This window comes from Sarcophilus harrisii, chromosome 1 (assembly GCF_902635505.1).
Source record: "Sarcophilus harrisii chromosome 1, mSarHar1.11, whole genome shotgun sequence".
Classification (NCBI taxonomy): Eukaryota; Metazoa; Chordata; class Mammalia; order Dasyuromorphia; family Dasyuridae; genus Sarcophilus; species Sarcophilus harrisii.
The window spans coordinates 556345071-556368603 of record NC_045426.1 but is presented as its reverse complement, the minus strand read 5'-3'; the positions used below and the strand labels follow the sequence as shown (position 1 = coordinate 556368603).

The following is a 23533-nucleotide window of genomic DNA, read 5'->3' as shown; positions in this document are numbered from 1 at the left end:
GGTCTTAATTTAAAAAAAGATGAAAAAGTTGAAAGAGGTTGATGATGACAATGATGTTCTGAAGCAGTGTTGAAGCTCTGAACTCAAACCACCTGCGTTTGATTTTTGACCTACCCCATTGGTGTGACCCAAGGCAATTGAGCTTCAAAGATGCTGCTGACTTTCATTGCTAGTGGAAGGAGTGCCCCCCAGAAAGGACTCTTCTGTCTGAGTGAAATCATAGATCCAATCCCTAGCCCCAGTACTAAAATTTAACACTTTAAGGTTTAGAAAACACTTTACATATATTACCAGATGGTACCAGTAGATAATACGCTTCTTTGTCCTAGAAATTTGTGGGTTTTTTTTTTTTTGACCTAGCACTGGGCTTTGCATTTAATATTTGTTGAATAATACAAAATCTATCAGTGGTCCAGCCATTTCTATGTCATCTTGAACTCCTAGAGGAACTTTCAAATGGTATTTTATATATCTGATTATGTCCCTAACCAGTTAAAAAATCAGGCAATTATAAAGTTAGCATTTATCTAAGTTCTCATCATGCTAACATGCAGGCAAATAACATCATTAAAATAAGATAGAAATTAAGAATAAAACAACAGAAAACAACCTCAGCACGTTTTCAGTAAATAGTTTAGGAAACAAAATTTATTAGGATTCTGAAACTGAAAGAAAAGGTTCAAGGCTTTGAAAAGTCTGGAAAATATTTTCAGTGCTCTCTGGTGCCCACTGCTTATCACCTGACTAGCCACTCTATTATTGCATGGAAGAAATAATTCCTTTCTGACTTCTGGAGGAAGTGCCATCAAAATATATTACAACAATATAGAAATTATAGAGGCAAAAAGAAACCTAGATTTTATTATGCTTAAGCATAGTTCAGACCTCAAAACAAAACAACAAGCCTCAATAGAGATTAGGATTTTAACAAAGTCTCTTATTGAAAAATTTATATTAGAATGACAGAAATAATTCTTTTACATAATAAAATCTTGTGCATTCCACTTAGGCAATGAAAGTTAAAGAAAATAATGCCATGCTTCCTTCAGTGACAAAAAAGTTGAACAAATTTGGTTAAACAGTCATAATCTTATGTATAAACAAACGTAATTTAACAGTTTACGTTAAAATAAGTTAAATTTAGTTAAAGTGGGCGGGGCACGCACACGTAAAGGACGTGGCTCCGCCTCTATCCCAGCTAGCTCCGTTGTGAACGTGGCTCAGTCCCAGGCCAGGGAAGCCCTGGGGTTGAGGCTGGGTGGGGGAGGAGCGGGATGGCGTGGTGAGAGCGGTCACGTGACAACCCTTCTGGACTCATAGCTGGGAAAGTGACGTCTTCCTTACTTCAGGTGAGTTTCCCTCCTCTTGGATGTTCTTGTATGGCTTTGTCCTCCATTTTTGACTGGACATTAGTTGTTAAAATAAGTCAAGTTGTAAATTAAATTACATTAAGAGTGTTCACAAATAGGTTGATTGATGTAGAAGATTTACATGTTGTCAAGAAATCAGGGAGAAGTAATCTTCTTTCCCTGGCTTCTTATCTAAGAAATTTTTAAAGTTTTAAGTAAATTTTCATGTCTCATGAGACAAATTTTGGTCAGGTGAGGTTAATATTACTTGAAGACAGGCATCTAGTTAACCAAAAAGTTGAAGGATGATAGTCCTGAGCCCAAAATAATAAAAATTAATGAAATAAAATTTAAAGTTGCCATCATACTATGCAGCTCCTTCTTTTTTCTCTGATCTATGTGATCCCAACTTCAGAGAGAATGTTTATCTTATGCCTATTTTCCTTCAATCCCTGGACCCAGGCTTTTGCCTCATAGATACACATGACCTACATTGGTGAAAGGAGTTCCTGACTTGAAACTTTGGATCCATTTATGTTTAGTCTCAACTCTTAACGCTGTATGATAAACCCATTAAACTACTTTTGACTATTTTTTTTTATTCTTCATATCAAGTGTTGCAAATCCTTTCCTTTTCCTAAGATACCAAAACTGAACCCATCATTTTCAGACTTAGCCTTCTTCCTCAATCAATGAAATCACCAAGAATTTATTAAGCACTCACTATTTACTGAGCATTGGAGATAATGTAAAACAATAGCGTTTCCTGAGTTTAAGGTTCTTACAGTTTGATGGGGGAGACAACAGATAGGGAAATAGATTTATATGAGATAGATACATAATATTATGGAAGGATGGTTCTTCATTCAGACACCATGAGTTCTTTCTCTCAAAATGGGTAACATTTTTTTATCATAAGTCTTATGGAATTGTCTTGGATCATTGTGTGTGGGATGGCAATCCTTAACTCAAAATGACTACTTAGAGATTTCTTAAAGTGAAAAACAGAAGTTTTATTACAATCTTGCATTAAGCGGGCAATTTGCTCACTAATTTCTCCAGAGAGGAGGCTGATTTCACAGAAAGAAAGGGCAATTATATAGTCATAAACCATAGGAATCCATGATCTCCTCCCCTTTATCTGGTTAATTTTCACAACCTGTTCAATACTTGCTCAAGTGGAAGTAGCATAGGTTTGCTAAATTCCAGTCAGGCCGATATAATTGACATATTACAGGTGTGTTTGCTTAAGTTTATGATGATCAGTTTATTGCAAATGCTTGCTTGAGCTGGTATGAGCACTCTATTGTAAGGTTTGTATAAAGAATTTCCTTTTCCCAAACCCATTAGATGTTTATAAACTAAAATTTAGGTTATAGCTTCAACCTATCTTAGTTGATGTTTTTATGAGAAACCACATAATCCCTCACAATTGTGTATTGCTGAGAACAGCTAAGTTATTTGCAGTTGATCATCTTATAGTATTGCTGTTACTATGTACAATGTTCTCTTGGTTTTGCTTATTTCACTTTACATCAATTCTTGTTTTTCTCTGAGAGTATCCTGGTCATCTATCAGAATCATGTAACATAATTTTTTCAGCCATTCCCCAATTGATGGACATCCTCTCAATTTCCAATTCTTTGCCACTGAAAAAAGATCAGCTATAAATATTTTTGTATGTATGGGTTCTTTTTGTTTTTAATCTCTTTGGGATACAAATTAGTAATAGTAATGCTGGGTCAAAAAATGCTCATGATTTTACAATCCATTGGACAGAATTACTGAATCATTTCAAAATTCCAACAACAGTACTTTAGTATCTCAATTTTCTAACATTTCCCATATTTCTACATTTATCATTTTTCTTTTCTGTTGTATCAGCCAATATGATAGGTGTGAAGTGATACCTAAGAGTTGTTTTCATTTTAATTTAGAGCATTTTTTCATATGACTATAAATAGCTTTGATTACTTCATTTGAAAAGTGCCTTTTCATATCTTTTGGTGATGTATCAATTGGAGAACGGCCTTTTATTTTTACAAATCTAATTCAGTTTTTTTACATATTTGAGAAATAAAACCTTTATCAGAGAAACTTGCTGTAAAAATATTCACAGTTGTGATAACTGTGTATCTTCCCTCCTATTTCCCATTAATCCTGTTCTTTCTTTCACCCTATCTTAAAAATGTTTTGCTTCTGACTTTTACTTCCTCTAGTCTGTCTATCAGCCCTCCTACCCCCCTTCTCTTATCTCCATTGCCCTTCTTCTTTCCTGTATGATAGGATACATTTCTATGCCCAACTGAGTGTATATGTTATTCTCTCTTTGAGGCAATTCTGATGAGAATAAGGTTCACAATATGTTCCTCCTTCACCTATGTCATCTTTACCTTTGCTGTAAAAGCTCTTTCACACCTCTTTTATGTCAAATAACTTATCCCGTTCTACTTCTCTCTTTCTCCTTCTCCCAGTGCATTCTTCTTATCCCTTAATTTTGTTTTTTCAAATATCTTATCATATTCAACTCACACTTATGACCTCTATGTATATTCCTTCAAACTGCCCTAATAATAATAAAGTTCTTAGAAATTCCATTCTCGTCTTTCCATATAAGAATATAAAGTTTAACCTTATTGAATCCCTTATAGTTTCTTTCCTATTTACCTCTTTATGCTTTTCTTGTGACTTATATTTGAAATCAGATTTTATTTTCAGCTGGTCTTTTCATCAGGAATGCTTGGAAAGCCTCTATTTCATTGAATGTCATTTTTTCCCTCTGAAAGATTATACTCATTTTTCCTGTGGATGTCATTCTTGTTTGTAACTCTAACTTACTCCCTGATCCTTCAATGTAGAAGCTAAATCTTTTAGTATCCTGGACTGTGGTTCCAAGATATTTAATTTTTCTTTCTGGAAGTTTGTACTATTTTTTCCTTGTCCTGGGAGATCTAGAATTTGGAATAATATTCCTAGGAGTTTTCATTTGGAAATCTCTTGCAGAACATCACTACTGGATTCTTTGAATTAATAGTTTACCCTCTGTTCTAGAATATCAGGGTGGTTTTCTTTAATACTTTCTTGAAATATGATGTCTCAGCCCTTTTTTGATCATGGCTTTCAGGTAGTCCAGTAATTTCTAAATTATCTGTCCTTGATCTTTTTTCTAGTTTAGTTGTTTTTCCAGAAATATTTCACATTTTCTTCTATTTCTTCTTATTTTAAAAATTTGCTTTATTATTTCTTGGTGTCTTATGGCAGTATAAGCTTCCATTGCTCAATTCTGATTTTTAAGGAATTATTTTCTTTTGTGAGTTTTTTTAACCTTCTTTTCCATTTGGCCAATTCTACTTTATATAGAGTTATTTTCTTCAGCAAATTTTGTTTATCTTTTCCCACTTGGCCTATTCTGTTTTTAAGGTGTTAATTTTCTTTAGTATTTTTTGCATCTACTGAACTGTTGACTTTTTTTTTCATTATTTTCTTATATCACACTCATTTCTTTTCCCAATCTTTCCTCTACCTTTATTATTTCATTTTGAAAATCTTTTTTGAGCTCTTTTAGGAATTTTTTTTTTGGTATTGAAATCAATTCATATTTTTCTTTGAGGCTTCTATCTAATTATAGTTGTGTTTTTTTTTTAATTCTTTCAAAATGGTAAAATTGTGTTCATTACTAAAAACATAGGGACATGAAAACTACATCTGTCATTGAATAGTAAGAAATGATGGACTCCTTAGGAAAATTATATTATGATCTTCGGTGATCTGTTATTTCCTTTATAAGGGTACTCTCTATTTGTAAGACTGATAATAATTGCTTTCTTTACAACTTAATGAATAATTGTTTGTAATTATTATGGCCAAAAAAGTTCATTGCTCTGTAGATAACCTGTAAAATTGTCTTTTTTTAATTTTAGAGAGTAGGCTTATTCTTGGTTAGCAGATATACTTATAGTCCACCATAATTGAGCTGTAATAAAACTTACTTTGATGTCCTCGGAGTTCTGGGGTCTTCAAAGGACTTGTCAACAGGTTTATATTCTGATCCTCCCAAATGAAGAATCCTTCAAGCACAGGCCTAGTAATGGTTGGTGGAAATGCTTCATTAAAAACTATAGATTTGAAATAACACCTGATTAAAAACTTTAGCTACCTTAGGGTAGATGGAATCTCTACAACTGATTAAGTCTATCTTTTTTTTTTTTTTTTTTTAATTAAAGCTTTTTATTTACAAACCATATGCATGGGTAATTTTTCAACATTGTACCTTGCAAAACCTTTTGTTACACATTTTCCCCTTCTTCAGTCCACCCCTTCCCCTAGTTGGCAGGTAGTTCAGTGCATGTTAGATATATTAAAACATGTTAAATCCAATGTATGTATATATATATTTATACAGTTATCTTGTACAAGAAAAATCGGATCTAGAAAGGAAAGAAAACTGAGAAGGAAAACAAAAATGCAAGAAATAACAAAAACAAACAAAGAATGAAAATGCTATGTTGTGTTATACACTCAGTTCCCACCTACGGTCTTCTCTATGGGTGTAGATGGCTCTCTTCATCACTGAACAATTGGAACTGGTTTGAATTATCTCATTGTTGAAGACAGCCACATCCATCAGAATTGAATCATTTTGTTGTTGCCATGTATAATGATCTCCTGGTTCTGCTCATTTCACTTAGCATCAGTTCATGTAAGTCTCTCCAGGCCTTTCTAAAATCATCTAGCTGATAGTTTCTTATAGGACAATAATATTCTATAACATTCATATACGAGAACTTATTCAGCCATTCTCCAAATGATGGGCATCCACTCAGTTTCCAGTTTCTTGCCTTTACAAAGAGGGCTGCCACAAACATTTTGGCACATACAGGTCCCTTTCCCTCCTTTAAGATCTCTTTGGGATATAAACCCAGTAGAAACACTGCTGAGTCAAAGGGTATGCACAGTTTGATAACTTTTTGAACATAGATCCAAATTGCTCTCCAGAATGGTTGGATCCGTTCAGAGTTCCACCAACAATGCATCAGTGTCCCAATTTTCCCACATCTCCTTCAACATTCATCATTATCTTTTCTTGTCATCTTAGCCAATCTCACAGATGTGTAGTAGTATCTCAGAGTTGTCTTAATTTGCATTTCTCTGATTAATAGTGATTTAGAGCATCTTTTCATATGACTACATGCAGTTTCAATTTCTTCATCTGAAAGTTGTGTTCATTTCCTTTGACCATTTATCAATTGGAGAATGGCTTGAACTATTATAAATTTGAGTCAATTCTCAATATATTTTAGAAATGAGGCCTTTATCAGAAACTTTGAATGTAAAAATGTTTCCCCAGTTTATTGTTTTCCTCCTAATCTTTTCTGCATAGGTTTTGTTTGTACAAAAACTTTTTAACTTAATATAATCAAAATTATCTATTTTGTGATCAATAATGATCTCTAGTTCTTCTTTGGTTGCAAATTCCTTCTCGACAGATCTGAGAGGTAAGCCATCCTATGTTTTTCTAATTGTTTTTATAATATCATTCTTTATGTCTAGATCATGAACCCTGATTAAATCAAGTCTATCTTGACTCAGTACAGGATTAGAATTAGTAGACATTTAAAAAATAGAGGACTTCAAGGCACATTAGTTGAAAAGATTAGAGCTGAACTGGGACTTTAAAATACCAATGAGAGGCAAGAACAAAGGAACACTTAAGTTCAAATGCACAATCAAAAATCACTTTACAAATATAGTTTCAACTTTAGTTTCAAGGGCAGCAGATATAATGCAGGGTCTGGAGTCAGGAAATCTCATCTTCCTGATTTCAAATCCAGCCTCACTTGTATGACCCTAGGAAAGTCACTTAAACTGGTTTGCCTCCGCTTTTTCATCTAAAATGGAGAATATATAAACTGTTCCAGTATCTCTGCCAAAAACCCCCAAATAGGATCATGAAGAATCAGATATAACTGAAAAAGACTAAATACTACCTGTTTGAATTCTAATGGAGTACAGGGGAGGTAAAGTGTCTTTTCAGAACCCTAATGTGATCAGGGGTCTTAAAGGCAATAAAACAGATTATAGAAGTGATTTTGTTATATTGATGATATTTAAAGAAAGAAAAGGGGTAAGTGGGAAGGATAAATTAGAGCAAAAAAAGGAGGAAGTATGAGGGAGCTTATCTCACTTAATAAAGATGCACAAACAGAAGTCTACAAACTTGAAAGGATCAGACATTACTCACTTTTATGTGAACTATTAAAAAAAAAAAGGCTGAAAACACAACCAAGTTTAATGTACTCAACAGGGAGAAAGGAAGGACAAGAAAAAGATAAAGCATGAGATAAAAATTTTAAATTAATATTAGTAAAGACTCTATAGCAACATACAAAGGTTACATTCTGTTCAGGTTGGGTTATACTAGGAATTTAGGATTGGTTTAATACTTGGAAAACAATAAACATGATTTACCATATGAGGACAAAAATCATATGATTAAATTTAAGTTCATAAGAATAACCATCTTCAAGTGATAAATGGTCTAAAGATATCAAAATGTCTTTCTTGAAGAAATCAAGCAATCTATATCTCAATGGAAAAATATGCTACAAATTACTATTAGAAAATTCTAAATTAAAGCAACTTTGAGGTTCCACCTTACATGGATTCGATTGGCAAAGCTGACCAAAAGAAAACGGCATGTTGGAAGAGCTACAGGAAAATGGGCACATCGGTGTACTTTTTAAATTTAGTTTTTAGTTCTAGATTTTCTCCTTCCTCACAACCTCCCAACTTTCTGATAAAGCAAAAAAAATCAAAAAACCAAAAAACTTATTACAAATATGTATAGTTATTCAAAACAAGTTCCTGCTTTTGTTATGTGCAGACACATAACAGAGGGGAGGGAATGAAGGAAGGCACAAGATAAACATGTTTCAATTTTTTTTCCTGAGGTAATTGGGGTTAAGTGACTTGCCCAGGGTCACACAGATAGGCAGTTTTAAGTATCTGAAGCCAGATTTGAACTTGGGTCCTCCCGACCTCAGGGCTGGTGCTCCATCCACTGTGCCACCTAGTTGCCCCTATGTTTTAATTTTTACTGAATCCATCTGTCAGCTCTCTGGAAATACATAGCATGTTTCATCATGAGTCCTCTACAATTGTGGTTGGCCATCATATTGATTGGTTACTAAATCTTTCAAATTTGATTATTAAATGCTGCTGTTGTATGAATTATCTTGATTTTGCTCACTTCATTTTGTGTCAATTCATATAGATCTTTAGGTTTTGCTGTAATCATCCTATTTTATCATTTCTCAAAACAGTATTCCATCAAATTCATTTATCATTAACTTTTTTTTTTTTTTTTTTTTTTTTTTAGCAATTTCTCCATTGCAGGGAATCCCTTCAAATTCTCAATTCTTTGCTACCACAAAAAGAATTGTTATATTTTTGTATATATGGGTTCTTTTTTCCTCTTTGATCTTTTTGGGGTATAGACCTGGAAACGGTATTTCTAAGTCAAAGGTTATATGCAGTTTTGAACCTTTTTCAACAGCTCCACTGGCAGTACACAGTATACTTGTTTTTTTTCCACAGCCCTTTCAGCTTTTATCTTGTTCTTTTTTTGACCTCTTAGCTAGTTTTTTTTTTTCTTTTTGGTGAGTCAGTTGGGGTAAAGTGACTTGCCCAGAGCCACACAGCTAGTAATTGTCAAATGTCCGAGACCAAATTTGGACTCAGGGTTTCCTAACTCCAGGGCTGATGCTCTATCCACTGCACAATTTAGCTGTCCCCCTCTTAGTTAATCTGATGGGTAGTTTAACCCATTAAAACCACAAAAAAAATTTGTATTTCTCCAATTAATGATTTAGAACAATTTTTTCCCCACATGTGGCTCTTGATAGTTTTGATTACTTCCTTTGAAAACTGCTTACTCATATCCTTTGACCATATTTATCAGTTGGGGATTGACTCTTATTATAAATTCAGCTCAGTTCCCAATATGTCCTAGAAATTAGACCTTTATCAGAGACATTTGCTGCAAAGATGTGTACCATGACCAAACCATCTCCTCTTTTCCTCTTTTCTTCTAATTTTAATTGCCCTGGGATTTTTAAAAAAGTACTCAGAATCATCCAATTTATTTTCTGTACATTTCTCCATCTTCTATTTGGTTATGAAATCTTCCTCTATCCATAAATGACAGCCAATTACTTCATGTTCCACTACTTTATTGTGTCAACCTTTATGTGTTCAAGTCATGAACCCATTTTGAGCTTATCTTTTAAAAGATTTTTTATTAATGTCTATTTCTTACATCATCATAGTTAAACCTAGTACCGTTCCCTATCCTTTCCCCATGAAGTTCTCTCATACGTAATTTTTTTTTAAAGAGGAAAAAAAATTAGCACAACTGATCAATACATTGAAAAAAATCCAAAAATGTACAATGGGTAGGTTGGGGCTATCCTCTCCTATTTCTTCATTTGAGTTATGTTTAATCTTTATAATTTTGTTACATTCACTTTGGATTTTTTTGGTGTGTGGTTATTCTTTCCATTTACATTGTGGTTATTGCATTTTTTATTTTCTTAGTTCTGCTTATTTCCCTTCCCCTTCAGTTCATATAAATTTCCATACTCATTTGTATTTATCATATAAATCATTTCTTACAACACAGTAATTCATGTAACACAATTTGCTTAGCCATTCCTCAATCAGTGAGCATTTCCTTTGTTTCCACTTCTTTGCTATCACAAAAAGTGCTGCTATATTTTAGTGTATGTGAGGACTTCTTATTGATATCTTCGTTATGATATGTCTAGTGATGGGCTCATCAAGGTTCAAGGGACATTTACATGATTTCAAACTCCTTTCCAAAACAGTTATACCATTTCATGGTTCCACTAACAAAGTGTTAGTGTATCAATCATTCTACAACCCAATCCACAGAGATATGGCAGTTTTTTGGTCATCTTTGCCTATTTTCAGGGTGTGAGGTGAAAGTTCAAGGTTGTTTTGATGTGCATGTCTCTTATAGTGATCAGGAATATTATTTCATGTTGTTAGGAATATTTTGCAGTTTTGAGAATTGTTTGTTCTATGTTTGTGGCAGCCCTTTTTGTAGTGGCTAGAAACTGGAAAATGAGTGGATTCCCATCAGTTGGAGAATGGTTGAATAAATTGTGGTATATGAATATTATGGAATATTATTGTTCTGTAAGAAATGACCAACAGGATATGATTTCAGAAAGGCCTGGAGAGACTTACACGAACTGATGCTGAGTGAAACAAGCAGGACCAGGAGATCATTATATACTTCAACAACAATACTATATGATGACCAGTTCTGATGGACCTGGCCATCCTCAGCAACGAGATCAACCAAATCATTTCCCATGGAGCAGTAATGAACTGAACCAGCTATACCCAGAGAAAGAACTCTGGGAGATGACTAAAAACCATTACATTGAATTCCCAATCCCTATATTTATGCCCACCTGCATTTTTTATTTCCTTCACAAGCTAATTGTACAATATTTCAGAGTCTGATTCTTTTTGTACAGCAAAATAATGGTTTGGCCATGTATACTTATTGTGTATCTAATTTATATTTTAATATATTTAACATCTACTGGTCATCCTGCCATCTGGGGGAGGGGGTGGGGGAAAGAGGGGAAAAATTGGAACAAGAAGTTTGGCAATTGTTAATGCTGTAAAGTTACCCATACATATTACCTGTAAATAAAAGGCTATTAAATTTAAAAAAAAGAGAGAATTTTTTGTTCTTGTCCTTTGACAACTTATTTGCTGGGGAGTGGGTATTAGTCCCGATTCCAAGCCTCCTGCTCTATATACTGTGCCACCTCGCTGCCTCTATATCCCATTATTCTATAATAAAATCCCATTATATATCGATATCACAAATGTCATTTCCCAATTGATGTCCAACACCTTAATAATTCTTTGATAACACAAAAAAAAATTCCTATAAACATTTTTTGTGCATAAAGGGCCTTTTCCTCTTTCTTTGATCTCTTTGAAGGCCTCATAGAAGTATCACTGGATCAAGGGGTATATACTGTTTAGTAAACTTTTGGGCATAATTCCAAATTGCTTTCCAGAATGATTGGACCAATTCACAGCTTGATCAACAGTACCTCAATGTACCATACCAATATAATAAAAATGACATTACCTAAGTTAGTTTATTTATTTAGTACCATACCAATCAGATTAGATTGTACCAAAGAATAACTATGGATCTAGAAAAAATAACAAAAGAAAATCAAAGGAATCAATGAGGGAAAAATAGGAAGGATGGGGGCCTGGCAGTACCAGATCTCAAACTATACCTCAAAGCTATTATTGTCAAAACAATTTAGTACTGGATAATAAAGAGGTTGATCAGGCACACAACATATACAAGCAAAAGAGCACAGTAACCTAATATTTGATAAATTCAAAGATCCTCACTACTGGGACAGGAGCCCAATTCAACAAAAACTGTTAGGAAAACTGGAAATCAGTCTGGCAGAAATTAGGCTTAGATCAATACATACCATATTCCACAACACATTTTAAGTGAAGATGTGACATTAATATTAATGACGAAACTTAAAAAATGAGAAGATATATATCTCATATAGCTATGCATAGAATATGTATTCTTAAAAGAGTTACAGTTAATTACAAAATGCCCCCCCATCCTTACTATTAGAGCTCCATCAATAACTTAGTTGTATGACTAAAGTGATCAACATACAAATCAGGATGAAAAAGAACCTACTACGTAAAAGTTCATGCTAAGATGGAGTAAGTCTATTTTCAGAGACTATTCATAAATCTCCACTGAAATAAAATGTAAAAACTTGAACAATTTTCTCCTTACTCTTTCTTATATTAACTTTAATATATCATATTACATATATTATTTGGGCACTCCATTATGGAGCCAGTCTGTTCACGGGATGGCTGAATGACTGGCAATATTTAGTCTTCACTTTTGGTGAACTTAATTCTTTTCTATTTGCTTCTAAGATATTGTATACCTATAAAGGAAAAGAGAAAAGTCAGTATTTCTCAATTTCTGTTTTTTAACTATCAAAAGAAGCTCCCTAATTTATTATGTTTAGAAATGGAGTACAATGAGAGCATAGCTGGGTGATATCCCTTGTAATATAAAACCTTTTATGTTGTAGATTTTTTTTTTCATCTTCCTTTTCAATCAGTACCTGCTAACATAAGAAACAAAATGTGGTTTCAGTTTATAGCCCTAATTATCAGTTAGTGGGAACATCAGAGAGTAGGAAAATGACCATATGATTGGCATGATAATGGAAAAGGAATAAAAGTGGGAACCTTGGGCAATTCAACAGAATCATTAACCTTAGTGAAATTGGGTATAGTATTTGATGTTCCATCAAAATTCAATATTGAGGAAATTTCTATTCTAGGAAGTAGTATGCTGTACTGGAAAAGGCACAAAGTATGCTGTACTTGAAAATGCATAAGAGTGAAAATCAGAAGGGGCAATTCTTGTATTAGCTCTGTCATTAAATAGCTGGGTCTCATTTTCCTTCCATCTAAAATTACAACATGTTGCACTTGCATTTCTGTATATAAACTATAGGCTTTTATAGACGTACAATTCTCTAGAAGTTATCTAGCCCCAAAAACTCATTGTATGGAGGAAAGAGACCCAAAGAAACTATTATGAAATACTACTTAGTCTCTTAATTTAGAAATGGAAATTATTTAATCTTTTAATAAATCTAGAAATGTTATTTTATTTCATTTCTCATTTTCATCATGCATAAACATAAAAATAACACATCAGACTTTTGAAGAGAAAGGTTTTGGATTCCTCTAATTCCTTTGTGTATGTATGTATAGGATCTTGAATTGTAAACTCTTCAAGGATAACAATGACCTTGTTTTATGCTTTAAGTTTGATTCCCAGCAAATAAGTGTTGGTCATTGCAGGGACTTAATATGAGTACCATAAGCTTCTATGTGAAAACAAAGCTAAATATGAATTGTTTAACTCTTAGCAACTTACCTATTTAAAGAATGTAAAAGATATATTGACTTTATATAATACCAAGATCACTGTACTTGCTGACTAAATTTATAATATTCTTTAACTATTTAAGGAATTCAGACTACAAATACTATGGGCTGATGTATTTTACAGCCAGCCTGTTCATATCCAAGAAATTCCAGAATATAAGGTTTAACTGTATAAAGCAATGGAAATTATTTAAACATTTTAAAAAGGTATAGATTGTATAGTTGATCTAATTTCTTATAAATTACAGTTATAGGTATAGCATGACTATATATCAATAACTTCTACTGAAATTCTCCTGCAATGGCTTAGGTGGACTTGTGTTCTTGGAAGTTGTATTCTTAGCAGAGTATAGCGAGGGTCTGCTGATATGTTGCTGTCTATTTATGTTTGAGGAGCAGTCCCCCTACCACTGGGATGCTCAGCATATTCATTCAATAGTAATAGCTCTCAAATTTCATCTATGAAGTCCAAGAGGGATCAACAGAAGATAATAGATTTAGAGATTTAGAGATCATTTTACAAATGAGGACCCTGAGACTAAGAGATGTTAAGTGACTTGCCAAGTTCTCACAACTAATGAGTGTCTGAGGCAGATCTTTCCTGACTCCAAGCTATCCAGGGGCTATGATGAAATCATGGATTCTTAAAGTGCTGAAATATAAGTATCTCAATAAACTAAATATGGTTAGGCTAGAATTAGAAAACTATAAAAAGTTAGGATTTTTTTTTCTTAGTTAAATGTTACTTTACTTTTAAAAGGTCTGCACTTATTCTCTTCTTTCCTTCCTCTATTCCTTCTATCTCAATTAGAAAATAATAAAAATAAAGTGCCTGTAACACACATATGTAGTCAAAAGAAAACAAATTGGCCATGTCCAACAGGATTATATTTCAAATTGTACTCTCTATCAAGAAGCGGGCAGCATGTTTCATCATGAGTCCTCTGGAATTGTAAGAGTTAGGAAATCTGATGAACACAAAGTTGTATAACTTTAGAATGTGATTATTATATAAATTATCCTCCTTCAGTTTGCATCAATTCGCATAATTCTTCTTAAATTTCTCTAAAACCATTCTCTTTATGATTTCCTATAGCATAATAGTATTCTACCACATTCATATACCATAACTCATTCTGCCAGTCCTCAAAATTCTTGGGTGTTCCTTAGTTTTCTAATCCTTTACTGCCACAAAAAAGCTATTATAAATATTTTTGTTGCATATAAATGCATTTCCTTTTTAAAATTTCTTTGGGATATAAATCTAGCTGGGTCAAAAGGTATATGCAATTTAATAGCTTTTGGAGCATAATTCTGAATTGTTTTCTAGAATGGCTGGACCAGTTCACAATTCCACCAACAATAATAATTAAGATTTTTAAAAATTATTAATGACAATGGATAATCAGAACTATTTACATCTCTGACACACTATTTCAAATGGGCTTAGTTTCAATCTCTTTTTTTAAGAACTGTTAACCAGTAGTGAAGTTAAATGATGTGAGATTTCTTTTTTCTATTTTTTGTTGAAAGTAATATGAATAAAAAGGTGAAAAAGATGAGGTAGGAAAAAAATCCAGCAATTTGAATAAACTTGATTGAAATTCCTAAATAATCAAGAGTTGGCTATATTATTGGACAAGAGAGTTTTTTTAAAAGTATACTAAATTTGCTTTATTACATTCTAAATTCCAAACTGTTTCACGTCCACTCTTCCCATGCCACATTAGAAAAGACCACCATCTGACATTTATTATTTATAAATTTTATGTAAAAGCATACTATGTATACTTCTATTTATCAGTTGTTTCTCTGGAAGTGAATAGCATCTTTCTTCATTAGCCCAATAGGCAAACTTTTAGAAGTTCTAGAGATTCAGCATTCCTTTCTCATTTAGATCTAGGGCATAGATTCTGGACATATGTGCAGAGTGAGGACTAGGAGTTTCTGTACTTCTAATGTTTGACACAGTACAACATAATGGTTAGAGTGATAGATGTGGAGTTAGGGAGACCTGATTCAGATCTTATCCTTTATCACTGAGCACTGGTTTGATCACTGGCAATTAATAGAAGTTCTCAACCTCAGTTTCCTTATCTGTAAAACTGGGGGAGAATAATAGCTGTAGTTATCTATTGTGAAGAGTTGTTTTGAGACTCAATTCACATGATATGTGGAAAGCCCTTTGCAAATGATATAAATATGAATTAGTATTGTTGTGAGTGAGCAGAGGTGATAAATGAACCCATTTCCTATAGCCCTATGACTGACACCTAGACTGTCTCAATAAGCTTGCTTAGCGTTCTTAGACCTTACTCTCTCCTTGTAAGAAAAACCCCACTTAGTATTAAAACACTACTTAGTTTAATCATTTATATGAGACTGAAAAAAATGAATTTTTACAGTAATGAAGAGTCCATTTTTCACAGAGACTTAAAGATCTCATCAGACTATAATTTGGGACAACTCTATTCATACATTATATTCCCTACAATTTCAAGTGGAGACTTGCAAGATCATTTTTTTTCCTTATGAGATGCTAAATAGTTACTATTTTCTAATCACTAAATCATGTGCCAAAACTGGAAGATACAAAGCTTGAAAAATCATTCATGACAAAATTGTAACAAATACTTGTAAAACAATTAATATCAAGTATCAAAATGTTTTAGGATAAATTCCTTGGGCTCCTCAAAGGCAAATTCACATCAGAAACCTGAAGATCATCTTTCTATGAATTTACTCATGATGGTAAAGTTTATGTGGGATTTGTGCAATTTTAGTGTTGCAAAGTGATTTCCCTAATAGTTTGTTTCCTTGTGTTCTGCAGTGAGGTAAAAAATTGATTCCCCACAAGTGGTTAAAATATTGGACAGGGATAGGATAGGGACTAGTTCTTTGATTTCACTGGTACAGGGAACTCCTGAGTAAGAAAACATCCTCTTCCAATACAGGTCAGCATGTTCTAGGCAACTTAGTCTTGGAAAGCAGTTTAGGTGACTTGTTCAGGGTCCCACAGCCAGAAGAGTCAGAGGTGGGACTTTTAACTTATCTTCCTGGCTTCAAGACCTACTTCTAATCTTCACTAAGTCACAATGTCATGGAAAACAATGGAAAAGCAATTGTTTAAGACAGATTCATCCTAGAGTCTTCAATTTCCAGGGCTTCAGGTTAAGTTCAGAAAGATTGTTGCTAACCTAGGAATTCTTTTACAAACTCTGCTTAGCACAGGACTTCAGTGATATGATTTATGTCATCATATCTTCCTGGAATTTTTAGGTGCATATGTGTCTGGTGTATGGTCTGGAATGGAGTTGGAACAGAACCAGCTATGAGTTCTATAAAGAACTCTAGGAAATGTAGTAGTGACTGGTGTCCACAGCTCAACATTCTCTTTGTTGCTTTGGTGTAGAAAAGTTTTAGTGAGTGACTCTTGAAGTTGTCACTAGAAGAAATTTAGTCTAGAAGACAGGTTAGGAGGGGATAATGCAGAGAGATTTAAAGAAAAGTGAGTTGACTTAACTGAAATGCAGACTTTCTGAACTACAGGGGCTCAGGTTTGATCATGAGTATTCTCATATATAGACATTTAATAGAATTCTTTAAAATGATAAAATAATGCATGCAAATTAGTTTGTAACTCAATGATGTATACATGTCAACTAATTTTATTGAATATGTTGAAAAATTGCTAAAGTACTAAAATACAATAATTACTAATATTATAAAGAATAACATGTTGACTTACTGCAGTCATGGACTTTGGCTGTTTTTCCAAACCTTTTGCTCTGTAAGAGAAAGAAAAGAAAGGGTTTGCAACAATAAATATAATGGAAATCTTGACCATCATAATATCTTGTACCAGTAGGTCCTTAATAAATGATTGAACTGATTTTATTTGTTAAACTTCTTTCTCCAAGATTCAATAACCTATGATAAAAATACAACTTAAAAAGACAGATAAAATCTGTGATAAAATCACCACTTTAAAAAGACTAAGATAAAAAGTTTTCCTGAATAATGTGTGGGTTTAGTATCACTGAAGTGAAGTAACAATATTGAATTAGATTATCTTCACAAGTTTATAGCTTTCTGCAGATTTAGAATGCATGAAATCTGTCTTTGACTTATTTGAGAACATGAAAAATTTCTTAGGAAATAAATTAAAGCTAAAAATCTGTCACCCACCTTTAACCTCTATGTCCCATCTATTCTGAGACTTTTAGGATTGGATCACAAAGATAAGTGTTACACAAATATTACAATAACTCATATACCAGATATAATTAGAGATCTTGAGCACATATTACTCTTTTCTTAAGGAAATTATATCTTCTGAAGCTTTTTTGTTGTTGTTGTGTTAGGGAGAGGAGCTCCCCAAACGCATATTTTAAGGTTGAAGGTAGTTGCTAATTCAAGGTTTAAGGGTACTCTATGGGTCTGTACTTAAAAAAAAAAAAACCTATAATTCTTTTTTTTTTTTTTTCAGGAGAATTGTAGATAATATTTTTTTTTAATAGCCTTTTATTTACAAGTTATATGTATGAGTAACTTTACAGCATTGACAGTTGCCAAATCTCTTGTTCCAATTTTTCCCCTCCTTCCCTCCACCCCCTCCCCCAGATGGCAGGATGACCAGTAGATACACAATAAGTATACATATCCAAACAGTTATTTTGCTGTACAAAAAGAACCGAATTCTGAAATATTGTACAATTAGCCTGTGAAGGAAATCAAAAATGCAGGTGGGCAAAAATACAAGGATTGGGAATTCAATATAATGGTTCTTAGTCATCTCCCAGAGTTCTTTCGCTGGGTGTAGCTGGTTCAGTTCATTACTGCTCCATTGGAACATCTCATTGCTGAGGATGGTCAGGTCATCAGAATTGGTCATCATATAGTATTGTTAAAACCCTATAGTTCTACTGGTTCGTTTCCTTTTAAAAGTTAGGCAGCAGACACAATTAGTTAAAAACAGACATTTGCTAAGATAGTACCATAAGAACAATAGTAATGTAATGTTCGGGCTAGGACCTATAGGAGAAGCCTCTTTATTGAGACCACAAATTGGTAGGAGGACTATCTAAGGTGACAGTCAAAGGAGAATGACTAAAGGCCTACAAGTGGATCAAAAGTCCATCTAATCGAAAAGCTGCTTTATTTGCCTAAAACAGAGTTAACAATGGGAAAGTACAAACTGTGTATTTTGCCCCATGCTTCTAAGGGCATTAGAACCATTTTAGCCTAAGTGACTCCACATTAAGAGTCTCATCATTATACTATGATATCAAACTATAAATATAACACCAAACAAAAATATCAAAAAATGTAATGCATATGATTCTCACAGGATCCCTAATATAAATATGTCAAGAATCCTTGCTCCAATTGAAAAATATGTACCATGGTTAATGTTAAGAGTCAAAGAGGGAGGAGAAAGAAAAGCAAAGAGAAATCCTCAAGAGCTAAGTTTTTTCTCCATAGCTGGCTTTCCTTTGGAGTCCCAGGGTACCAGTCCAAGAGTCACACTCCAGAGGTCACATTCCTGTTCTTACTCTCTGGAGCTTGTAGAATATCTTTTTGAAGGTACTCTTGTTTGTGGCCAATGTGCACCAGCCAATAGCAAGCTGCCCTTTCACACTGCATAACAGGTTAACAAGGTAGAGGTGATGTTTTTGTACTTTAACATGTTAACACTTTGTCTCTTATCTGCCCCGTCAGTGATTTTATCAACTAGTTTGGGAAGGAAATCATTCAATCAGAGTATTCCAACCAATTTGATTTACAGAATTGTAAGGCTCCTTAAAAAGTCTTAGGACCATAGATTTAGAGTTGAAACTTTAGATGCCAGCTAGTCTGAACCCGCTTTTTTTTTTTTTTTAAATTTTTTTTTAAATAAATGAGGAAATGGGCCAAAACAAGTAACTTGTTCAGGGTCACATAGTGACACAATTGTGATCTAAAACCAGGTCTTCTCACCTCAAATCAGTGCTTTTTCCATTGAACTGTGATGACTAGTATTTCTTGTTTTAGGCAAAATTAGATTTCTGCAAAATAAGTCTGTTCCATTTTTAAAATTTTCTAGAGTAAGATTATACAACGTCCCTTAGCAAGGTTATCTTATGTTGAAAAAAAGAAATTTAGAAAAATCCTGGTGGACACATATTTTGGGGAGTTTAAATAGGATCCCTATAAGTACATTTTTGGACATGACTAATATGAGGTCTCACTTTACTCTAGGAATCTGTGATTATATGAACCATGCCAATACAGAGGGGTGGATTTTCTCCTAATTCTTTCCCTTTATGCTTTATAGGAACAAATGGAAAAATCATTTGGGAAAAAGTTATTGTTATATCTTAGTACAATTAAAAGAGCACTGCATTTGGAAGTAGAGTTTCTGGGTTAAAGTCTCAGCTGTATCATTTGTCACTTGATTTTAGGCAAATTATTTACTTTCTCCTGGCTTCAATTTCTTCAACTGTAAAATGAGGTTAGATTAATTGATGTCTAATATCTCTAATGTAAATCTAAATATCTAAATCTATGGAACTCTAGAGATACCTAAGAAAATGAGATGTAACTTTTTATGTCAAAACCTTAGCACAAAACACATTTATATCTATTTCTCTATTTTCTGTAGACAAAGATTTAACTCATTATCTCTGCAACTTCCCATTGTTAAGGTTGTCTTATCTGACAAAAATGGAAAGCTTACCTTAAATTTGAAGTTTGTATTTTAGGCTTCTTAATTAAATCTTCCAGCTGTCTGTTCCTCTTTTCTAAACTAAAATAATAATAATAATAATATTTATTAAGTGAAATTCTGTTTCTATTTAGTATTTTGTATATAATGTCTACATAAGCCTTCCCTTATTTATACATGCATAAACATATATTCTTTTACATTTTCTAAAAAGAGGGTAGGTGTGGCAGCAAACCATTTAATTGACCTAGCGGGTGGGGTGGGGTGTGGCCTTCTGAAGTGTAGTGGTTGGACTATAGTGATTCAGGGAAAACAATCCCTGCTGTGACTGTCATTTATCTACCTTTCCTGAACCTGGCCCATATAAGTGGCTTCAAATTCATCCAGGACACCCTCTGTAAAAGCTGTGACCTTATAATGATGAAAGGGAAAATGCTCCTCACTCCTGACGTTCCTTAACATTGATATAGAGAGAAATGTTGTGGTCAACACAGTGTGGTCACTGTATAATTTTTTTCTTTTAGTTCTGTATCCTTCACTCTGTAGATGTAAGTTGAGCGTGGGAGACAGCAGTGAAAGGCTTTGAAACTCAGTGCATCAGCACCAGAATTCTCTTTCTGGCTATCAAAGAAGACAGCTGATCAAAAGGAAAAATAGAGGATGTCCCCCACCCACAGCACATCCTTAGACCATGAAATCCTTTCCATACAGAGAACAGGTGACTCCAGAAAAGGCTTCTCCCAATTACCTACTCAGAAAGAAAAACATGGTAAGGGAACTTTCCAGGCCCTGGCTGCTCCCAACAGGGGTCTACTGGAGGGTGAGGTCCTCCACAGCCAGTGGGCAGGACTGCTAGGGAAGAGGTGATGTCATGGGGCAAGGCAGTTGACCTGTGGAGTAGGAAGTCAGCAACAGTGGCCAATGATCCTGACAAAGGCCTCCGACCATGACTTCTGGGCTGGGTTTTGAAACTAGACTTTATTTAACTATTGAGTTAACAGAGAGGAGAGAGCCAGAACCTGGGGGAAAAGTCTGTAGCAAAAAAGTGAGGAGTCAGGGAGGGATCCAGTAGTCACTGCCCATCAATTTCCCAAAGGAGAGGCCTGTACTCTACACTTTGGGCTGCTGGAGGCCTAGGGCACAGCACCTCTGGAGGGCACAGCATCTCTGCCGTGGGACGAGCCAACAACTCCATGGCTGGTCCCTGACAGTACTTCCCGAGCCCAGCTCTTTTCTTTTAGGCAGGCTGATGCCAAACGTTTCAGGGCTTACTATGCCCTGACATACGCCCATGAAATGGAGGGACTGAGGCCGGGTGTGTTAGCCTGGCCCCCAGTCACAGCATATGGATTATTCAGGTCATGTCAAAGGCAGTGTTAATAACTCTGGATTGATTTTTTTCATTGTCTCCAAGGGCCAGCTCAGTCCTAGAATCAATGCTTTCTGGAGTGGGCTTAGCTCTTCTGGAAAATCTACATTCTACACCCTGGAACCTTTAACAGGATCAGTTAAAAATAAAAATTAACATTGATGCTTTTTGATTTTATACCACAGTTATTTCTGAGTACACAGTCTTCTCTCTACCTCCTGAAAACTGAACCTTCTCTGGTAACAAGGAAAAACAATTGAACAAAACCAACCAATGTAGTAGTTGTATCTGACAATTTATTTAATATTCTGCACTCAAAGTCCTCCACCTATCCACCAAAAGGAGAATGGTCTTTACAATTACTCAGTTCAACTTCATTTTAGTATTATTTTCCTTTACATTACTGTAATCATTGTATATATTGTTCTCATGGTTCTACCTAACCTCACTACATCAACTCCTAAATTTATTATTTTTTTCCCCCAGTACTACATTTAAAAAAAAAAAAAAAAGCCCTACCTGGCATTTAGAATAATAACAATTTGAAGTGTGTCAAATCTTACAAGTCATCTCATGTTTCTTTGAATTCCTCCTATTCACTATTTCTTGCAATGCAATCAGATCACAACCATTATTATTGATGCAAATGCCTAGCAGTCATGATATAGCAGAGGATGGAGAAATATTATCTAACAGAGACAATAATACAACACCTTCAGAAATGCCTTGCCTGATCCAGTGCCCAGCAGAGGGTAACGTATTATTGCTAAGGGAAGATACTGGCAGCCTTGCAATCCAGCAGGCATGCACTGGTATGGCCACTGATACTCTCTATATGTACCTTGGACACATGAGTTCCTGGTATGTATCCCTTTGTTTATATTCCTTAGCCAGATTATTCTCATGCAGTTGTCCTCCAGAATGCTCCGTGGTCATAAAAATTCTCTGTTCCCTGCCCCGCTGGAGTTATGATAGGTAACTATCATAGGGAGAGATACTCTATGCATGCTTAAAATCATCCCAATTATATTATCTCTGTTGGACATTTATGCCAGCCTACTGATATTTATTACTCTTTATTGGGCTTCAGCTATTCAGTCTCTTTAAAATCATCTTTTATTCTCTGCTGTCAGATTCTAAGGTTGCAATAACTAATAAGCCTCTCACTACTAGGAGACAACTACAGCACTTTCAATGCATGGGTTAAGGTTATAAGTAACCACAACATCTAGCCCAACCACCACCAAAAGCTAGCAGAATATTCCAGTCTAAAATTAAATCTATTCTTTTTATTTTTTTTTCCCCACTGGTACTGAATTAAACAATTTTCTGACTGGGGGTTAGATAATTTTTAAATACCTGTTAAGTTCTGGGACTCGATCCAAAAAACTCTCCCTTCCCTCTTCCTCAACACCAGAAGTAGTAAAGAGAGCTGTGATGCAAATCTCCCCCACATGATTGATATATAAATGAATGTAGAGATAAGAACTGAAGCTCAAAGGAAAGCCACTAGCTGTTCCACATTTCCTGCCATTACTGTTTCTTCTGTCAGCAACAAAAGCACTGACTTTTGTGAAATGATTATAAATCATATACTTGATTAGATTATTAATCATATACTTGTATTATTTCTTCTGAACCTTAAGTAGACTGTGGTTCTATTTTAAAACATGGTGTATTTCTTCTTTTAATGAGTCTAAGAAAACTGACTCATTAGCAACAAAATTATCTAAATGTATTAGTGACTATTTAAAACTGCAAAGTATAAACAAATTTGTTTTGTCAACTTACTGTACAATTTGGAAGTGAGACATCTCAAGCCTTTGGTCAGCACACTCTATGATCTCCTCGTATGATGTTACCTTTAATAAAATAAAGTTTAATATGAAAAAAACAACTAAGCCAGAGGTAATAGGAATTTAGAGAGACTTAGAGACCTAAAGTATACACATCTATAATCTGATAATTTTAATTTGGTTATTATAACTTGTTGAATGTTAAGGATATATTTTTTAAATTTAATTTTATATATGTTTT

General features: G+C 34.1%; 2 protein-coding genes across 7 annotated transcripts in view; both read right to left on the bottom strand.

Moving 5' to 3' along the window:
* Positions 1 to 12346, bottom strand: part of SSR1 (signal sequence receptor subunit 1) — a 63396-nt gene extending 51050 nt beyond the window's left edge. The window contains exons 1-2 of the mRNA XM_031946889.1: positions 12275 to 12346; positions 5339 to 5430 (exon numbers count right to left, since the gene is read on the bottom strand). Of these exons, the coding sequence (XP_031802749.1) occupies positions 5339 to 5430; positions 12275 to 12276 (94 nt within the window). The 5' untranslated portion in view covers positions 12277 to 12346. The remainder of the gene's footprint in view (positions 1 to 5338; positions 5431 to 12274) is intronic.
* Positions 12241 to 23533, bottom strand: part of CAGE1 (cancer antigen 1) — a 98426-nt gene continuing 87133 nt past the window's right edge. For all 6 annotated transcript variants that reach the window (XM_031946882.1, XM_031946885.1, XM_031946883.1 and 3 more), the window contains 4 exons: positions 23288 to 23358; positions 20140 to 20208; positions 17170 to 17209; positions 12241 to 12400 (listed from right to left, as the gene is read on the bottom strand). In XM_031946882.1, coding sequence (XP_031802742.1) covers positions 12296 to 12400; positions 17170 to 17209; positions 20140 to 20208; positions 23288 to 23358 — 285 coding nt within the window. In that variant the 3' untranslated portion in view covers positions 12241 to 12295. The remainder of the gene's footprint in view (positions 12401 to 17169; positions 17210 to 20139; positions 20209 to 23287; positions 23359 to 23533) is intronic.